At 41.7% G+C, this 16,676-nt stretch overlaps 1 protein-coding gene across 1 annotated transcript in view; it reads left to right on the top strand.

Moving 5' to 3' along the window:
• Positions 1-16,676, top strand: part of lig1 (ligase I, DNA, ATP-dependent) — a 56,430-nt gene that overhangs the window by 6,763 nt on the left and 32,991 nt on the right. Inside the window, exons 5-14 of the mRNA XM_020652026.3 lie at positions 2,512-2,643; positions 6,698-7,084; positions 7,261-7,360; positions 10,332-10,418; positions 12,379-12,435; positions 13,206-13,264; positions 14,255-14,368; positions 14,549-14,715; positions 15,109-15,185; positions 15,338-15,429. Coding sequence (XP_020507682.2) covers positions 2,512-2,643; positions 6,698-7,084; positions 7,261-7,360; positions 10,332-10,418; positions 12,379-12,435; positions 13,206-13,264; positions 14,255-14,368; positions 14,549-14,715; positions 15,109-15,185; positions 15,338-15,429 — 1,272 coding nt within the window. The remainder of the gene's footprint in view (positions 1-2,511; positions 2,644-6,697; positions 7,085-7,260; positions 7,361-10,331; positions 10,419-12,378; positions 12,436-13,205; positions 13,265-14,254; positions 14,369-14,548; positions 14,716-15,108; positions 15,186-15,337; positions 15,430-16,676) is intronic.

Consider the following 16,676-nt stretch of genomic DNA (forward strand, 5'->3'; position numbering starts at 1 on the left):
CGTGTTTGAGTTCCTTGCGGCGCTCTGTTTTTTTTTTTTTTTTTTTGCGGCATATTACACCTCACAAAAAATAGTTTGTGTTTCTCAACTATTTCTCCAAAGTCGCTCCAGCTTTGAACTTTGACACCAGCTGAGGATTGATCGTTTGCCTGCCTCGAGCTGTTTGATACTTGATTACTTGTTAGCAGGGGCCTAATGGTTTCAAATATTCATTATTCCACAATGAGAGCAAAAACAAGACATTTATCACAGACTGAGCGCATGAGAAGTTTGTTCATGAGAAACTGCTCCGCACACTCTCCACCCTCCTGTTTCATTTATCTCCTGACTCCCTGGAAGGGTGTCAACCACCAGTAGACTCGACTGCTTTGTCATTTGATCTCATCTGCTGATCCACACACTCCTCCGAGCTCACATCGTTATTTTTCCGCATGTATTTACATTATGGTAATAATATTATTCCTGCATATCCTTGCGATGTGTCGATTCTGCTGACTTGGGTGTTAACAGAACCAGCAGAGCAAGTCGTCTTATTAAAGCAGCTGATTGTCTGTTTCGGTGGTTCATTCAGTCAGAAGTAAAAGCTTGAACATATGAAGTAGGGCTGGGCCATTTATCCATTTGATCAAGAAATCAGGTTTCTGGAACATCAAGATTTTCTCTTTAATTTGCTCCGTCGATCTCTTTGGGCTCCTCGTTTACCTCCTACAGAGTGGCTGAGTTGCCCCGAGTATGAGACACACAGCTGGAGTCGCTTTGCCTCGTCCATACTTCTGCTATACCATGAAGCTGCATAGTGCACTTCAAAAGGAAGATTGTACCACTTTTTGATCCTGTAGATGTCGCCCTTGAGCACCAGCATGAAACCAAAACAAGCTGTCCTCCAGCGCCACACCTCCATCCCCTCTCTCCACTCGAGTTGCACTGAGGAGTTATCAATTAGAACGCAACATAATGAAGCACCATGTAGCGCAAGCGGTGGGCAAAATAGTCCTTGGCATGAGGTGCAATCACCTGTGTCCTGCATTGTTGTGTTAGCAGGCTAATGTTAGCGCTCTTTGGATAGCTTGTAGCTTTATATTGCACATAAATTTGCAGAGATTGACTGAGATATAAACACAATAACGTTACATCCAAATAAGCAGTGAGTATTTTCTTTTCTCGAGTGGTCGACTTAAACAGCTTTATACACCAGGCCGTCCCGTCCATGTAAACACAGCTCTGACAACAACACAGCCAGCAGGACTCACGTTTCTCACTCATTGTAGACAGTCATGACTCAGAGAGACATTTACACAGGATATACTTGATTTCTGATATATTTATGTGTAAAATATCTTCCTTTAAAGACAAGTTTACATCTTTCACTCTCACCCCAAAAGAGACATTCAGGATATTTTATTAATCCTCAAAGGGAAATTCAGATTGCTTATGTTGAATCTTTGTGATAAATAACATTTCTTCGTCATTTATAAATACTTTTAGAATTTAAAAAAAAAGATTAAAATCGTTAATCGAGTTTGGTCTTAAAAGATCTGAGATTTAATTTTTAGGCCTTATCGCCCAGCCCTAATGTGCAGTGATGATTATTTTACAGCTGCAGTCTGCACCTGACAGCTCGGGCGTTTCACACTCTGAACACACAGCTATTTTCTTCTTGTGTTCTACTTCATTATCAGTAAATTTTAAATGAGATGTATGTGTTTTAACTGCTCTGCATTAAACATAATGGACCAAGTGTTTTAAAGTGGTGCTTTGTTCTCGCTCTTGTACCAGAAATGTAGGATCTTAAAAAGAGGATTTAAAGCTTCTTACAGCTCTGGAGTTTTCTGGCAATCACTACTCTGTTTTCATTTTGGAAGCATCTGCTTTTTTTCCGTCACTGCGTTTCCTTCATCCTACTTTTGCATCCTGACGAGCATCTCTTTTTCTTTTCATCACCCCGTTCTGTTTGTGTTTGATGACTGCAGTGTTTTTTTTTTTTAATGCTTTGCCACAATAAGAGCCCCTGCCATCGTCACCACTGGAGAAAACGGCACATTAAAGAAACACTCTAATTTTTCAGCAGAAATTGCAATCTTAATGATGCTGGGTTAATGCTTTCATTATAATATCTAGAAGGAAAACACCAGCAGTGCTACCTGTGCTAGAATCTAACGAGCAGCAGAACCGAGGCGGATGTGGAACCGAGAGTAAAATTACCCTCCAGCACCGCTGCTGCATAAAATTACTGAGGAAATTACAGTGGAACCCTGAGCTGCTGAGCTGCATAATATCTTTCAGGATGGAATTAGTGTTTTCATTAGCAAAAAATACGTAACTGAGATTCCCTCTTTTTTCCCCCCATTGCCCTACATCTGCAGAAAGCGAGCAGTCTGGTCCTGTTTTCATCTCCTTATTCTCTTTTTCTCTTTGATCATGCTGTGATTTCAGATGGGATGCCTCTCACTCGTTTTTTCTCTCTCTCTTTCTCCTCCCTCTTAATTTAATGTCTGTCGCTGACGTGTGCAGCCAGGAAGATGTTCCCCAAGAGGAAGCTCGACGAGAGCCGGGGGGAGAGTCAGAAGGACGACGCCGAGGTCAAGGAGGAGCAGGGTCAGCTAAACAAACGACCCCGCGTGGACAGCGGTGGCAGCAGTGCAGGTACACCATTCCCCTCTGCTATGAGTCTGATATTATTGTGCACAAAAACACAGAGCTCCTGCACAGGACTGGACTATGAACGTTAGATTTTCTAAGCCAGGAAGTTGCTGAAGGACGTCGTATATGGAGATGAACCGATTTTTAAATTCAGGGCCGATACTGATACCAACGTTTAAAATAATAATTTAGCAAATTGCCGACTGAGATACCGAGATTTTTATCACTTCTTTGTGAGTCTCTGTGTCTGTTTCTCAGATGAGCTATGATAGTTGATGTTTTAAAATAGCTGTTAGTAGTCCCTCCTCTTAAAATATCACTGGAACAGGTCTTTACAGAGTGCGTGTCTTTCTAAGAGACTTCCACACTGACCCTTTCACAGTTTTTCAAATGTTATTTTTTGGGCCTTTTTGCCTTTAATGGCTCGGACAGCTGAAGAGAGACAGAAATATTGGGAGCAGAGAGTGTGGAGGATAACATGTAGCAAAGGGCCAAGGTCGGATTCAAATCCACGACCGCCTCCAACAGGACTACAGCCTCCAAACATAACCGCTCTCTATCTGGCACCCCACATTTTCATTCACATTGAGTTTGTCTAACAGGTGACTTCTCCTGCCCAATAAGAAATGTCTGGATGAGATTAGTTTAGGTAGAGAGGAGCGTAAGGAGCAGAGTTTTAAATTTGATGCGAGCAGTAACTGGGAGCCAGTGGAGGGAGATGATTGAACACAACTGACAGACATCGTCTACTTAAGGGCAGATGTCCTTCAACAGGAGCGATATCGTACAATACTGATGTTCAACCGATGCAGCGCTGCTTCCCTGGTTTGTTTTCATTACAAAGAAAAGCCACAAATTTTGAACTTTTCCATGAATGTGAAAAAAACATCCATGTGTGTTAAGACACATTATATGTAGTGTGTCATCTCTTATGTTATTCAGTTTAGTGTCGTACAGCTAACAGAGTCCACACTTCCTTGGACTCTTCGTCAGCACTTCATTCAAGGCTCCAACTTAACCTTCCTGCAGAAGAAGAACAACAAAGCGAGTCTCTTTCGCTCTAATGCTCTCCAACTTCAGTGTTAATAAAGACCAGAGCCTGGAGAAACAAACATTAAACAGTGCTGTTAAACATTCCCTTTAATAAGAAAGTAAATAAATACCTCATGAAAATGCATTAAGTCCTGAGGGAGATTCTGTGCAGATTGTTTTGAAGCACAGAGAACATTTTGAAATGCAACACAGTCAGTGTTAATCTATCCCCTTATAAACAAAAAGTCTTAGCTGATTCCACATAGACTGGATTTTAAACTATAGACCAACTACTACAAGTAATAGTTAATGAGTCAGAACAACTTTTAACAATTAGATTTATTAAAGATTGTCATCTGGTGGCAGAACTCTCTTATGCCATCCCATTCCTCTCCCAGCCATCTCTCTTTTATACATTTATTTTTTGGGTTATTTTTGCCCTTCACTGGATAGTACAGCTGAAGAGAGATATTGGGAGGAGAGAGTAGGGATGACATTACATGCAGTAAAAGCACATTGGGCGACATTACCGCTAGTTTGTCTGACATCCCCACCTCCCCGGCATCTCCTGTCTGTGTCCTGCCTGTCTCTCCATCACGCCCAAAAGAACTTAAAAATCCTTTTGAAACATGTCAAATACTTCTTGAATGCTGGATGATGACATTTCTAAGTATCCTAAACGGCAACACACACGGGCGATATCTGATGTTTGTAAGTAAACATGCTTGATGTTTTCAATGAAAACCCCATGAACCCTGAGTTTCTTGTTGCTCATCAACATGTCTTGATGTACATCAACTTGACAGACAAGCAGCAATTTGATCACATTCACTCCTCAGATTGGCCCTTCTGAGCCACTGTACCTCAGCCACCCTGTAAGACATATTTGGTTTATGCTGCTGACATCTGAATATGATGCAAAAGTGATTTTTCAACTATTAATAAAAAATCAACAGAAAGTTTTTCAGCCTTTACTTGATAATCAATTCAACTGACCAAAGTTCTGTAAGTAGAAAAGTTAGCCCATCAAAAGAACACAGTGGTAGCGAGTACACAATGCCAGATTGGTTTGCAATGTGTGGCAGATGTTTTCAGTCCTATATGAAGGTTTATGTCCACGTGCCTGTTCTGAACGTGGTTACGAGTGGTTATATGCCAGTTAAACCTGACACAGCATACAAACAATCAGGGCTGTCAAATGATAACATTTTGAATTGTGTTTCACAGCAAACTTTTAATAGTTAATCGCGATTGATCACATTTTAATCCCATGTTTAAAATACCATTATTTCCCATTTAAAAATACAAATTGTTAGGCTTTTATTTTGAAATGTTGTACTGTCTTAAGCTGCGAGTACTAAGCTTGCTATTTGAATTCAACCCCGCTTTTATTCTGAAATAAAGATAGGACCTCTGGTAGATTGGAGGTTACGATAGGAAGTTAATGACGGAAAGAGGAACTCGTAACAGATGAAAAACTAAATAAGATCAGCTCAAAGGAACGGTTAAGAAGGTAAATGTGTGATGTCATGAGGTGGATATTACTGTGGACTCGTCAGCTGAGCGGTCTGGTTTTTAAAGTGAAATGAGACATTCAAAGGAGCAGCAGTGTCGTCCCTATCCATCACTGACTACATAGACTCACTGCAGAGGCTTATCTACGGTGCCCCTAAAGGGACAAAATAGCATGCAATCAATCGCGATTAAAAAAAGTTGATGCATTAATTTCAGACCATAATTAATTGTGATTAAGTAGTAGTTAATGCTGTCAGCCCGGGTGGAATATAAAATGACCTTGAACGTTTTTGTGAAGACTAAACTCTGTTAATATAAAGAACACATTTTTATGACATTAACACATTCAATGACACAAAGCAGGTTTCTGATTTTTACACCTTTTTGTCACTTTTTAAATTGAATTCATTAATTCATTTTCATTTGACTTCACATTCACTGATTTCTCTCCTTGTGTGCAGTGACAGATGTTTCTCAAAAAAAATACAGATGCTTTGTCAGCCTTGCCGCCTGATCATGGTTGTATAAGTGCTTTTTAATTAAGCTAATAGCACAGCGCTAAAAAGAAAGAAAGTCTAATCGCAGGTGCTGCGTACCTTCGTTCTGTTTTTCAGTGACGTACTCAAACATTCATCACGACAAGATTTTCTCTGACTGTCAGAGTTTTTTTTTTTAAAGATTTTTTCTTTTGACCTCACCATCTTCATACATTAAACTTTTAACACCATATTAACTGGCTGCTTGGCATTTGTTTAATGACTCTGCTGCATTGATAATTATATTAAAAGTGACATCATAACTGCGCCTCAGTTGTCAGTTAACTTGGCCTACTTTTGAGTAACTGTGTCTCCTTCTGGCTCTGCACTTGTGAGTGACAGCTGGCCTCAGTCATGAGCGGTACGCTGGCTTCACAGATAATCGGCCCCGTCTATTGTCGGGAACGTACATGGGTGTTTGAAAGTCTTGACCCGGGTTGTTGGACGATTTTTTTTCAGGATAAAAAAAAAAAAAACTGTCTTCTTTTTGGTCCTATACAGTCCTTTCTCCCACCGTCGGCATCTGTAAATGTTTGTTATTTTTAGGCAGCATGTGAACGAACACAGTTACACAGCAGGCAGAGAAATGGCCTCTGCAATTTCCAAAATTGTCTGTAAAAGCACCAAAAGTGACCGTTCAAAGTAGCAGCCCAGTCCTGCGGCCATTTCAACTTGTGGATGAGAAAATTAAACTTTCATGTCCTAGCTTCTCTCCCAGCCAGTATCATGACCTTAGCTGGCTCTGCAGGGATTCTGTGCTACAAGTTTGTCAATAGTCATTCTCTCTTACCTGACTCTCTCGGGTGAAAAGGAAACCTTAAGAAATATAACCTGCGGCATTTATTGAAGAAGGCTGTTGTGTTCAAAACCACCTTCACACAAGGGGCACACAAAAAAACTGGGTCGCCCCTCAGTAAAACCTTCTGGCATTTATCTCTTCAATGATCTCTCTTTTTCTGTCTCACCCCGTGCAGGGAACGCCGCTGAACCCATGGAGGAGGGTGCAAAGGAAGAAGGAGTTGAAACGGCAGTGACAGAGGCTAACAGCCCAGATGAGGAGGAGGAGAAGAAGAAGAAAAAAGAGGAAGAAGAAGAAGAGAAGGCCGAGGAGGCGGAGCGGGCTGAGAGAAAGAGCTCTGATGAGGAGGAAGAGAAAGCCGAGGGGGCGGTGAAGAAAAATGAAGCAAAGCAGAAGACAGATGATGAGAGAGGGCCCGCAGACGCCAAGAGGGAGGTGGTTGAAAAGGACGCACCAGAAGGAGAAGAGAGCCCGAAAAGTCAAACAGGCAGAAAACAGAAAGAGGCGAAAGAGCAAAAAGATAAGGAGCCGCTCAAGAAATCCCCCATCAGCAGTTTCTTTGGTGAGGAGGAATTTGCATAGCTCTGTGCTTGCATAAAAAAAACAAAAAAAATATGTGTCCACAAATGTGCTATGCTTTTATCAGTTAGAAAAGACAGCAAAATATTGCTCTGGTCCAAAACTCTGCTCCCCGTCACCTTCTGTTCTATATGTGTGTGTGTGTGTTTTTTTTTATAGCTCCAAGAAAAGCAGCAACAAAGACGGAGAAATCAGAGAAGAGTGAAGGAGAGAAGAAGACAAGTGCAGAGAGGAAGACTTCAACGGAGGAGACTAAAGGGTGAGGCAGAGTGCGACAGAATGATACACACAGCTCAGCCTCTATGCACCTCAGAGGGGTTTGTTTACTCGTCTGTCTGTTATCATCACTGAACCTTTTAATATGTTGGGCTGTTCAGCAGTCCTTGACCTCTGACCCCTCTGATTGTAGCAAAAGCCTTATTTAATACCTTGGATGTGAGCTGGAGAGATGCTTTTGAGGAAGCTATTTTGACTTTAATCACCAGATTTTTTAATTTGTTTGATTGTCATTTTGATGCAGTTTGATTGTTTAAACTCGAGCCTTAAAATGTTGATACCTTTCAAAACCACATGTTTTAAACTCCCAACCAAAAAGTGCCGCTAGAGAAAGCGAGCGCTCTGACTTGATTGTACAAATTTGTTGACAATGTTTCGATTTTTGAAATGTCGCCTGGAAAAAAGAAGTCATCCCGCATTAGGTGCCTAGGACTTCTATTTTTGTTGTTGTGGTGTCAAAACAGGTATCACAATTATTTGATTTAGTGTCATATTTTAGTTTAAAATTCTGTTACCATGACAACCCTGGAGCTTAAACGATCAATTAGTTGTCAACAGTTGGATTTTTCTCAATTTTTGTATTATTCTTTGCCAGAGAAAGGTTGATTAAAAATCTTCTTAAATGTGAGGATCTGTGGGTGCCCCGTAAACAGCTGCGCTACTCATCCGGGGTGCAGTTACAGTAGGACCAGACCGTTCAAGATCAGAGTAATCCAGCGCACACCAGGATCGTTCAGATTGACTTTAAAGTTGAATAGACATAGAACATAGCGGCCTCCTCGGGATCTTAAATGTATTTATATATTTTTTTCAGTTTTCTTCAGTCGTCTGTGAATATAAACTGAACCGCTCAACCCGAACACTTATTCAGACTATTAAGCAGGAGGAAGGACGCAGACACAGAGACAAAATGTACATTACTTTAATGCTCATTCTGTAATATAGCTGCAGATGGCTGGTCTTAATTTTATTCAACCAAGTTTATTTTATTTCTATCATAACCAACGTCTCAGTGAGGACTGAAGTTTATAATAAAAACCACAACAATGTGATTTTGTTTCGGCGTCTTCCCCTCTCATCGATTCTTACACAGAAGCCAATCTAGTGAACATTTCCCCTGATTCTTAAATCGTTTAACTACATAACCAATCGTAGACTCTAAATGTCACCAAATACGTCCAAAACATCTGAAGACTTCAGTGAAAATGAAGCCATGATGCACAGACGCCTGATGATGTATTAGTGTGATTTTTGTTAACCATTTGTCGTACTTTCTCCCTTTCATAGGCTGTAACTTGAACTGTCTGATAATGATAGATCACTGTGTGTGGGTGGACGTAGATCTTTACACAGAAAACAAAAGGGAACGTTAGCTCTATTGTGCTCACATCGTTCTGTCTATACTCTTTATTACGAAACATTCACGTTATTTAATCTGTCTTTTTGTAAGATTTCCTTTTATTACATGTAAAGTAAACCAGCAGCAGCATTTTACTGCTTTTGTCATTTTGAAGCCACAAACTATTTTTAGCTCGACAAGAAAAGAAATCCACATTTCATCTCGCTAACTTATTTCCTTTTTTTTACCGCTGCCTTTCTGTGCGACGGCGTGGGAGTGATTGACATTACATACAGGAGGAAAGTTCACAGCTACACTTCCTCTCTGTGTAATCAAAAGACTCTTTGTTTTCAGCTCCTTTGTTTGAGAACAAGAAAAAGTTTACGTAACATGTATGTACCACAGAGCGGGAAACATAACTTTTTTAACTAGCCTCACCCTTTTTTTGAAGAATGAATTATTAAATCACTGGTGCTGTTGATCGATTTAGAAATGGATCTAATAAATAACAGGCTTTGCAATTGATTCATCTAAATAAATCAGGTATGTTGATAATACGATAAGGATTGTATTACAGGTAGGTGAACTGTTGTTCCACTTTTTACTTTTACTCTGCTCTTCACGACCCCTCCTCCTCTGAACAAACCGCTTGCCTCGCCCCTCTTTTTCCGTTTGTCTACTTAACTACTCAAAGTGCTTTTACACCGCAGGTCACACCTACACATTCACACACTGATGGTAGAGGCTGCTCTGTAGTGAGACCATCTCAATTAAAAACTGAAGAGAAGAAAGTAATCCCATTCATAGACATTCTGACGCTGCTGATGAAGCAGCAGGAGCAAGTCTGGGTTTAGTATGTTGCCCAAGGGCAAATCAGACATGTTGCTGCAGGAGCTGGGGATCGAACCCATAACTTTCCAGAGACGACCGACTCTACCAACTGAGCCACAGCCTCCCGCCGCCCTCTTCTTAAGGACTCTTTAAAAGCCTTTTCAAACTGGGACAGGAGTAGATTCACATTTAAGAGGAAAGACAGCACATCAGTACATGTAGGCCTCTTCAAAGTGTTAGCGTAGCGTTCCTCAGCACGTCTCTGGGCGTGCGTGCGTGTGTGCGTGTGTGTGTGTGTTTCTCGGTAGAGGGAGGAGACATTGAGGCTGTTTTATTGATCCATCCCGTATGGTGTTGATATCTCGGATGGATGAAGTAATAAAAATCAGAAGACCATGAAATGTTTGGCATGTGTGTTTTCATCAAGTTTACAACGCTGCTGACGGCGGTTGTAGTTTTTTGATGAGTTATTGTTTTTTGTATTTTATTCATTGTAAAAAAAGGTGTTATTCAGTCAGCCCTATATTCAACATTGCTGATGACACTTTACTCATTTAATTCTCAACAGGTAGCTGGTGTTAGTCTGTCAACATAAACTAGTTAATCTTCTGTGTGAAGCTTTAAACATATCCTCCAGAACACTCCTGACTTACAGACTTTCTAATTGTTATAATAAAGGTGTCTTTAGACTCTCTGCTCACAGCGAGATCTGACAGTAACAGCTGTCCCCGTCTTTATTTGCGACACTTAATTTGCTCTTTCTGCTGTTGTGTTTCCTCCTCAGCGAGTCGGCCTCGGGACAAACAGACTACGATCCGTCCAGATCAAACTACCATCCTGTGGATCACGCCTGCTGGAAGCAGGGCCAAAAGTAAGTCCAGCCGAGTCTCCCTCAACCTACTCACTGTTTAGGGTAGTTGAAATTGTTTTTGCATATACGAGGGTTAACAGTGATTCTTAACAATATGATGGAGAGTTGTGATCGGCGCCCCCTGTCGACGAAGGGATACCTTTTTAGTTTTTTTACAGATGTTTTCCTGTAAATGTGTGAGTCGTATGTTGTGTGAGGGAAAACACCATCCTGCTGTCTTTAAACTGTCTGATGCATGACTCAGTGTAAATCTGATGATTTGGTTTGTGTCATTTCAGTAACTGACACCTCATACCTCCTTGCAGCTTTTACTGGCATTAGAAATAACTACAGATGTTTTTCATCTTAAAGATACAAACTGTAGATTCCGCCACCAGGGTGCTCTCAATCAATACAATAATAAAAGATGACGTCGAGGGTATCATGGGAGTTCTCTCTGCTAACCCCCATCCTGTGAAAACGAACTCTGCGCTGATGTAGTGAAGACGAATGGGCGAAACTGACCTGAGTTAGAGAATATGTTTACCAACAATGTATAAGTATAATTTACATGACGTGTTTTATCACAGCAGCACATACAGCGACAGTACGGCAGCGCTCAGCAGCAGCTCACGCTACCTTATGTAGCGGTCCTTGACATTACATCCAGTGTTTCCACGGCAACGATAAACATTTTGGGTCTGTCATGGCGGCTCATCATGGCGGCCGCCTCGACAAGACACTTCCCGTTACAACTGTAAAATTACAGATTTTTCTGGCTTTGTTAACTGTTGGAAATATTTGAGGTAATGTAAGTACTCAACGAAAATACATAACATAGGTTTTGTCGATTTTTTTATAATCTAGATATTTTAATGTCAATATTGTACGTTTGAAAATCAAGGTTTTGTTCCCTTCAGTAGGTCATAAAGATGCACAAGTATTACTTTCAGTCAGTTTCATAACATGCTACAAACTCCTGAGAGGAGGATGAAATCATTTGACTCTACATAGAAATGTGAGGTACAGAAAAGAAGGCCCCTAATCAAAATGACAAGCCACAAACTTTTAACCGTATAAATGTTGGAACAGTCATTGAGATTTAAGATGAAAATCTTTATCCCAACATCGATGACCACCGTCGTTTCATTGTTTCTTTTTCTCACCTCCAAACCGGCAGGGTTTTTTCTCTCGGTGACCTCCTAGAGTCAAATATTTAGAAACTCTCCTAAGATCCATTTTTCAGACCAGGGAAGTGCTCTGACTCGGTAATGGAGAGTCATGGAAAAATCATGGAATTTTACATCAAGGTCACGGTTCAAGACACGCAGCAGCGTACACTCGGGTCAACTACTGAGCACGGTCATGTTTTCAGGGGGTTTAATATTTGAGCACTATGAGGGTTGGAGTTTGCTGCATGTCACTCACACTCACACAGCAGTCCCTAGGGCTGGGAGTGGAGTACTGAACAAAGAAAATCAGCACTGACAAGTATCTATTGGATCAAAATACAGAGGTGCAACATTCTGACGCCTGGCAGCACATCAGGACTATGGCAAGACGAAATGTTGGCAATGTAGGGATGCATTTTCGACCGTGTGTGCAGGAGGATTTTGTTATATTCTTAAATGTTATCCTAACAAAGAACGACAGGAAATGTTCTTTTTGAGACGTTTGTGCTTTAAAAAAAAAAGAAAAAAGGCAAACTCTTCCACCCTGGCTCTCGCGCCTCTGTGGAGCATAATAGATCATTTCACGTCATTGTAAGGATGCAGGTTTTCCCGCCGAGGCAGCTCTGACCTTTGTCCCTCCCGCAGTTGCTTTCATGCAGGTTTTGATTACCCAGGAATCAAAGCTCTTTCTACTGTCGCACTAATTGCGAGTTGCTCGGAACAGCTGAGTCAGCTTAGCGCTGTGAATGTAAAAAAATCTGTCAGGGCGGATTGCTTAGCCTGCTAACTACATGCTCATCACCCTCCAGAGTACCGTACTTGGCGGTGGCGCGCACCTTTGAGAAGATTGAAGAGGACTCTGGCAGGTAAGTGCTCCAGATGGAGAGAAAAGATGTTTATTTAACCCTAGATTGAGATAAAAATCCATGTGGGAGAAACTGATCTGTGCTCTGTTGAAGAGATAAAGTATATTTCAAAGCATTTTTTTTACAAAATTACCATTCAAGCGCCCTGCTGGGAATTTCTGGAGCATAATTAGAGACGCCTGTTCCAGCCAGGGAAAGTGAGGAAATTGGATTAATTTTCTGGGGAGGGCAGGGAACATGAAGAAATTCTACAATTAGGTCACTTTCTAGGAACGCTCAAGATTTCTTTTTTCCCCCCACACTTGGGCTTCTTTTAATGGTTGTTCTGAGCTTTGATTCTCTGCAACTTTCTTAGAAACTTATGCTTATGTTATATTTCACAACTCTTGTCCTAAAAAGGACCTGATACTAGCTTGTTTTTGGGGACGTTAATGCTCCTGATTCTCAGCTTTATAGAATCCAGATCATTCGTTATTAAGGGAAAGTCGTATCTTAAGTCTCCCACCAACAACTTAAAATGTCTTTACATTGATTTTTAAAAGATATTGAACGGCAAACAATCCCGGTAATGACTCGTGTTTCCTCCGTCCACTTCCAGTTGACGTATAGCATTTCATAAATGAACAGTTCGTCTGCCTGCCTAGCTTCCATTTCCGATTAAAAACCTCCAGACAAATCTCATCTCCCGCCTCCCGGTATTTACAGGATGGCTTTGAAATTCATTTAACTCGTCTTCCTTGTCTCAAAGCAATCCTGTTGTCATTTCCCAGGCTGAGAAACATCGAGACTCTGTCGAACCTGCTTCGCTCCGTGCTGCTGCTCTCTCCAGGTAAATGGTATTTTATCTCTCCCATAATGCATGCTGATGTAGCTACACAGGCAGCTGGCTGCCAGCCACTCTATCAAGGAGATGATGATGAAGCCAGGTTGCACATAAAAGTGGGAGGATGAGTCAGTTCATTGATGTGTGGCTGTGTGTGTGTGTGTGTGTGTCTCTGTGTGTGTGTGTGTGTGTGTGTGTGTGTGTGTGTGTGTGTGTGTGTGTAGGGGGGGGGCACAGTTGTTGACGTGTGTACGGGTATGTACCAGCGGGATTCCAATGATGTGGGATGTGTGTGTGTTTGTAATTGTATTTGTTGTGTGTGTCCAACCTTTTTTTGGCCTGTGTGTGTGTGTGTGTGTGTGTGTGTGTGTGTGTGTGTGTGTGTGTGTGTGTGTGTGTGTGTGTGTGTGTGTGTGTGTGTGTGTGTGTGTGTGTGTGTGTGTGTGTGTGTGTGTGTGTGTGTGTGTGTGTGTGTGTGTGTGTGTGTGTGTGTGTGTGTGTGTGTGTGTGTGTGTGTGTGTGTGTGTGTGTGTGTGTGTGTGTGTGTGTGTGTGTATAACTGTACAACATCTTCAGTTGTGTGTGTGTGTGTGTGTTCATTGCGTTGTCCTTCATTTGACGTCTGTGAGGTTATTTTTTTTCCCTGTTTTGTCCGTGTGTGTGTGTGTGTATCTTTGTAGGCTTGTGCTTTTTTGTGATTGTGGTTTTCTGTTTCTGTATTTCTGACCGGCATTCCTCATGTGTCTGAGTGTGTATGTCGGTGTTTCTGTGTGTGTGTAGTCATGTCTATGGAGTGTGTTCCCATGTGAGTGTATAATAGTGTGTGTGCATCTTTGCATGTGTTTGGTTCTGACTGTCAGTATGTCCTTAGCTGTGTGTTTGTTTGTTGTTTTTCCAGTCTGTGTGTGCTGCTGTTTTTTATTTTTATTTGTGTTGGCCACATGTAATGAAACGTGCGTGTGCTTATGATTGTGTGTGTTTGTGTTATTTTTCCAGATGACCTGCTGTGCTGTGTGTACCTGTGTCTGAACCAGCTGGGTCCTGCCTACCTGGGGATGGAGCTTGGCATTGGAGAGACGGTGCTAATGAAAGCTGTTGCTCAAGCAACTGGTAATGAACACACACACACACTCACACACTCACATTAATGAACACAAACACACAAGCACAACCTTTCTGTTGCATCCAAACACAACACTTGTGCAGTCCCTGCCTAGCCGCTAATTCCAGCCTTCTTAGCTCATCAGCCAGCGATGCAGTTGCCATTTACGATCTCGTTCTTGTTTCCAGGGCGACAATTGGACAAAATCAAGGCGGAGGCGCAGGAGAAGGGAGATTTGGGCCTCGTGGCCGAGAGTTCCCGTAGCAACCAGCGCATGATGTTCCAACCGGCCAGTCTGACAGCAGGGGGCGTGTTTAGGAAATTGAAGGAAATTGCCAGCATGAGTGGGAACTCGGTGAGCCACAGAATAACATTTTCATTAGGCGGGAAGCAGTCCTGGGAAAAAATTTAGCTTTCACTTTGTTTGCCTCTCAGTATTGGGGTCGGGTAGAGAAAGGAGAGGAAATGGTAATGTGATTGTGTTTCGAATGGCTGAGTTATTTGTTTGTGTACTTCAGAGAATGATTTTTCAGCCTCTGAATAAAGGCATCACCTGGCTGGAATCTCTTAAGCAATTAGTTCAGTATTCATCCCCGCCGCTGCCGGGTCTTGTGATTTTATTATTATATTTTTTTTCACAGTCTGGTTTGAACATGTATTTTGTACTCGCTGGTGACCTCAGTCTTTTTGCATTCTGTCTCCTCTCGCTCGTCTTCTGTGAATCTCAATTTCCTCCCGCCCGCCTCAGGCCATGAATAAGAAAATCGACATCATCAAAGGCCTCTTTGTGGCATGCCGCTTTTCCGAGGCCCGCTACATCGTCAGGTAAAAATAACACTCCCTCACACACATGCATGGCCAATTTTTTTTACTGCACACACAGACAGACACGCAGATTTTGTCTTTATGTCCATGCATGTAGCTGTTTTAGTCATCCAGGTGCTGATAGCTGATGGTCTTACGGTTTTGATTGACAGGTCCCTGGCTGGGAAGCTGAGAATAGGACTGGCCGAGCAGAGCATCCTTTCAGCATTGAGCCAGGCTGTGTGCCTGACGCCCCCTGGACAAGGTAAACTTGAATTTTTTTTTTTTAAGAGAAGCTTTTTCAATTTTTCAAGGATTTCATCAGGTGCTTGTATGTTTTCTATAATCAGTCGTTCTGTTCTTACTGGGAATAGAGCGATCAATCCTAAAGCTATTACGTGCAAGATTTGGAGAACAGAATCCTTGCTTTGTGCCAAAATGTCCCTGAAAGTTAATCTGAAAAAAAATTCTTCTCTGCAAAAACTGCAATTCCTCCAACTTTCTTATTTAAAATGTAAAGTTTGCAGACTTTTTTTTTTTTTTTTTTCACTGGTCGTGCTAATGAGAAGCTCATGTACTGTGTGAAATGATGGAAATATGATTCATTAAATTTAAATAAAAACCAGAGTGGGTCTCACTCTAGGGTGAGGAAGGTGTGGTGTTAGAGCAGGTTAAAGTAATTTTATTTAAACAGAGTTAAAATATTCTTTCCTTTTTATTGGAATGATGAAACCTGAACCAGTGGGTTTTAAATTCAACAACTTCATAACCTCGAAACCATGTTGTAAAAACACCTGAATGTGTCACTCTCGGGAGCAGCATGTGTCACCAGCTGCTTTCACCGGGTGTCAGACCTGCGATCACTAACACAACCCAGACCTAATTAAATACATCCCCTCCTCACTTTATTAGTATTCGTGGCTTACTTGTGACTTGGAGGTATGCTTTGATAAGTCTCAATTAGAGCAGGAGGCTCGGTGGGAAAATGTTCATTAATCTGTGGCCAGGTATGGTAATATTTTTATTTATTTATTTAACCATTATTTAATCAGACAGGTCAACTAAGAGCAAATTCTTTGTCGAGCCGAGGTGGGTCGTTGCAATGAATAAATTATGGTGAGGAATTAGTTTTCAGTCATATTTAAAATACATACAGTAATTATTGATGTTGAACTGGGAATGGTGAGGCTGGTGGGTGGGTATTCACTAAGAATGGTTTGCTTATGCTAATAGCTCCATGAATTCCACATCAATTTACCTCAAAGTCCAATTCGCAAAGCATATTGCACTAAAGATATTCGAGCACAGACACGCCCGTTAAGTTGTCTTCACTGCGCGGCGGCGGTGCTGTCGCCTCACAGAGAGGAGGTTCCCGTCGAAACAGGGCTTCGTTGTGTGGAGTCAGCATCTTCTCCCCGTGGGTTCTCTCCGGGTGCTCTGGCTTCCTCCCCATCTCCATGTCAGCCCTGTGATTGACTGGCGATCAGTCCAGGGTGTAACCCCGCCTCTTGC

This window comes from Labrus bergylta, chromosome 4 (assembly GCF_963930695.1).
Source record: "Labrus bergylta chromosome 4, fLabBer1.1, whole genome shotgun sequence".
NCBI classification, from domain to species: Eukaryota; Metazoa; Chordata; class Actinopteri; order Labriformes; family Labridae; genus Labrus; species Labrus bergylta.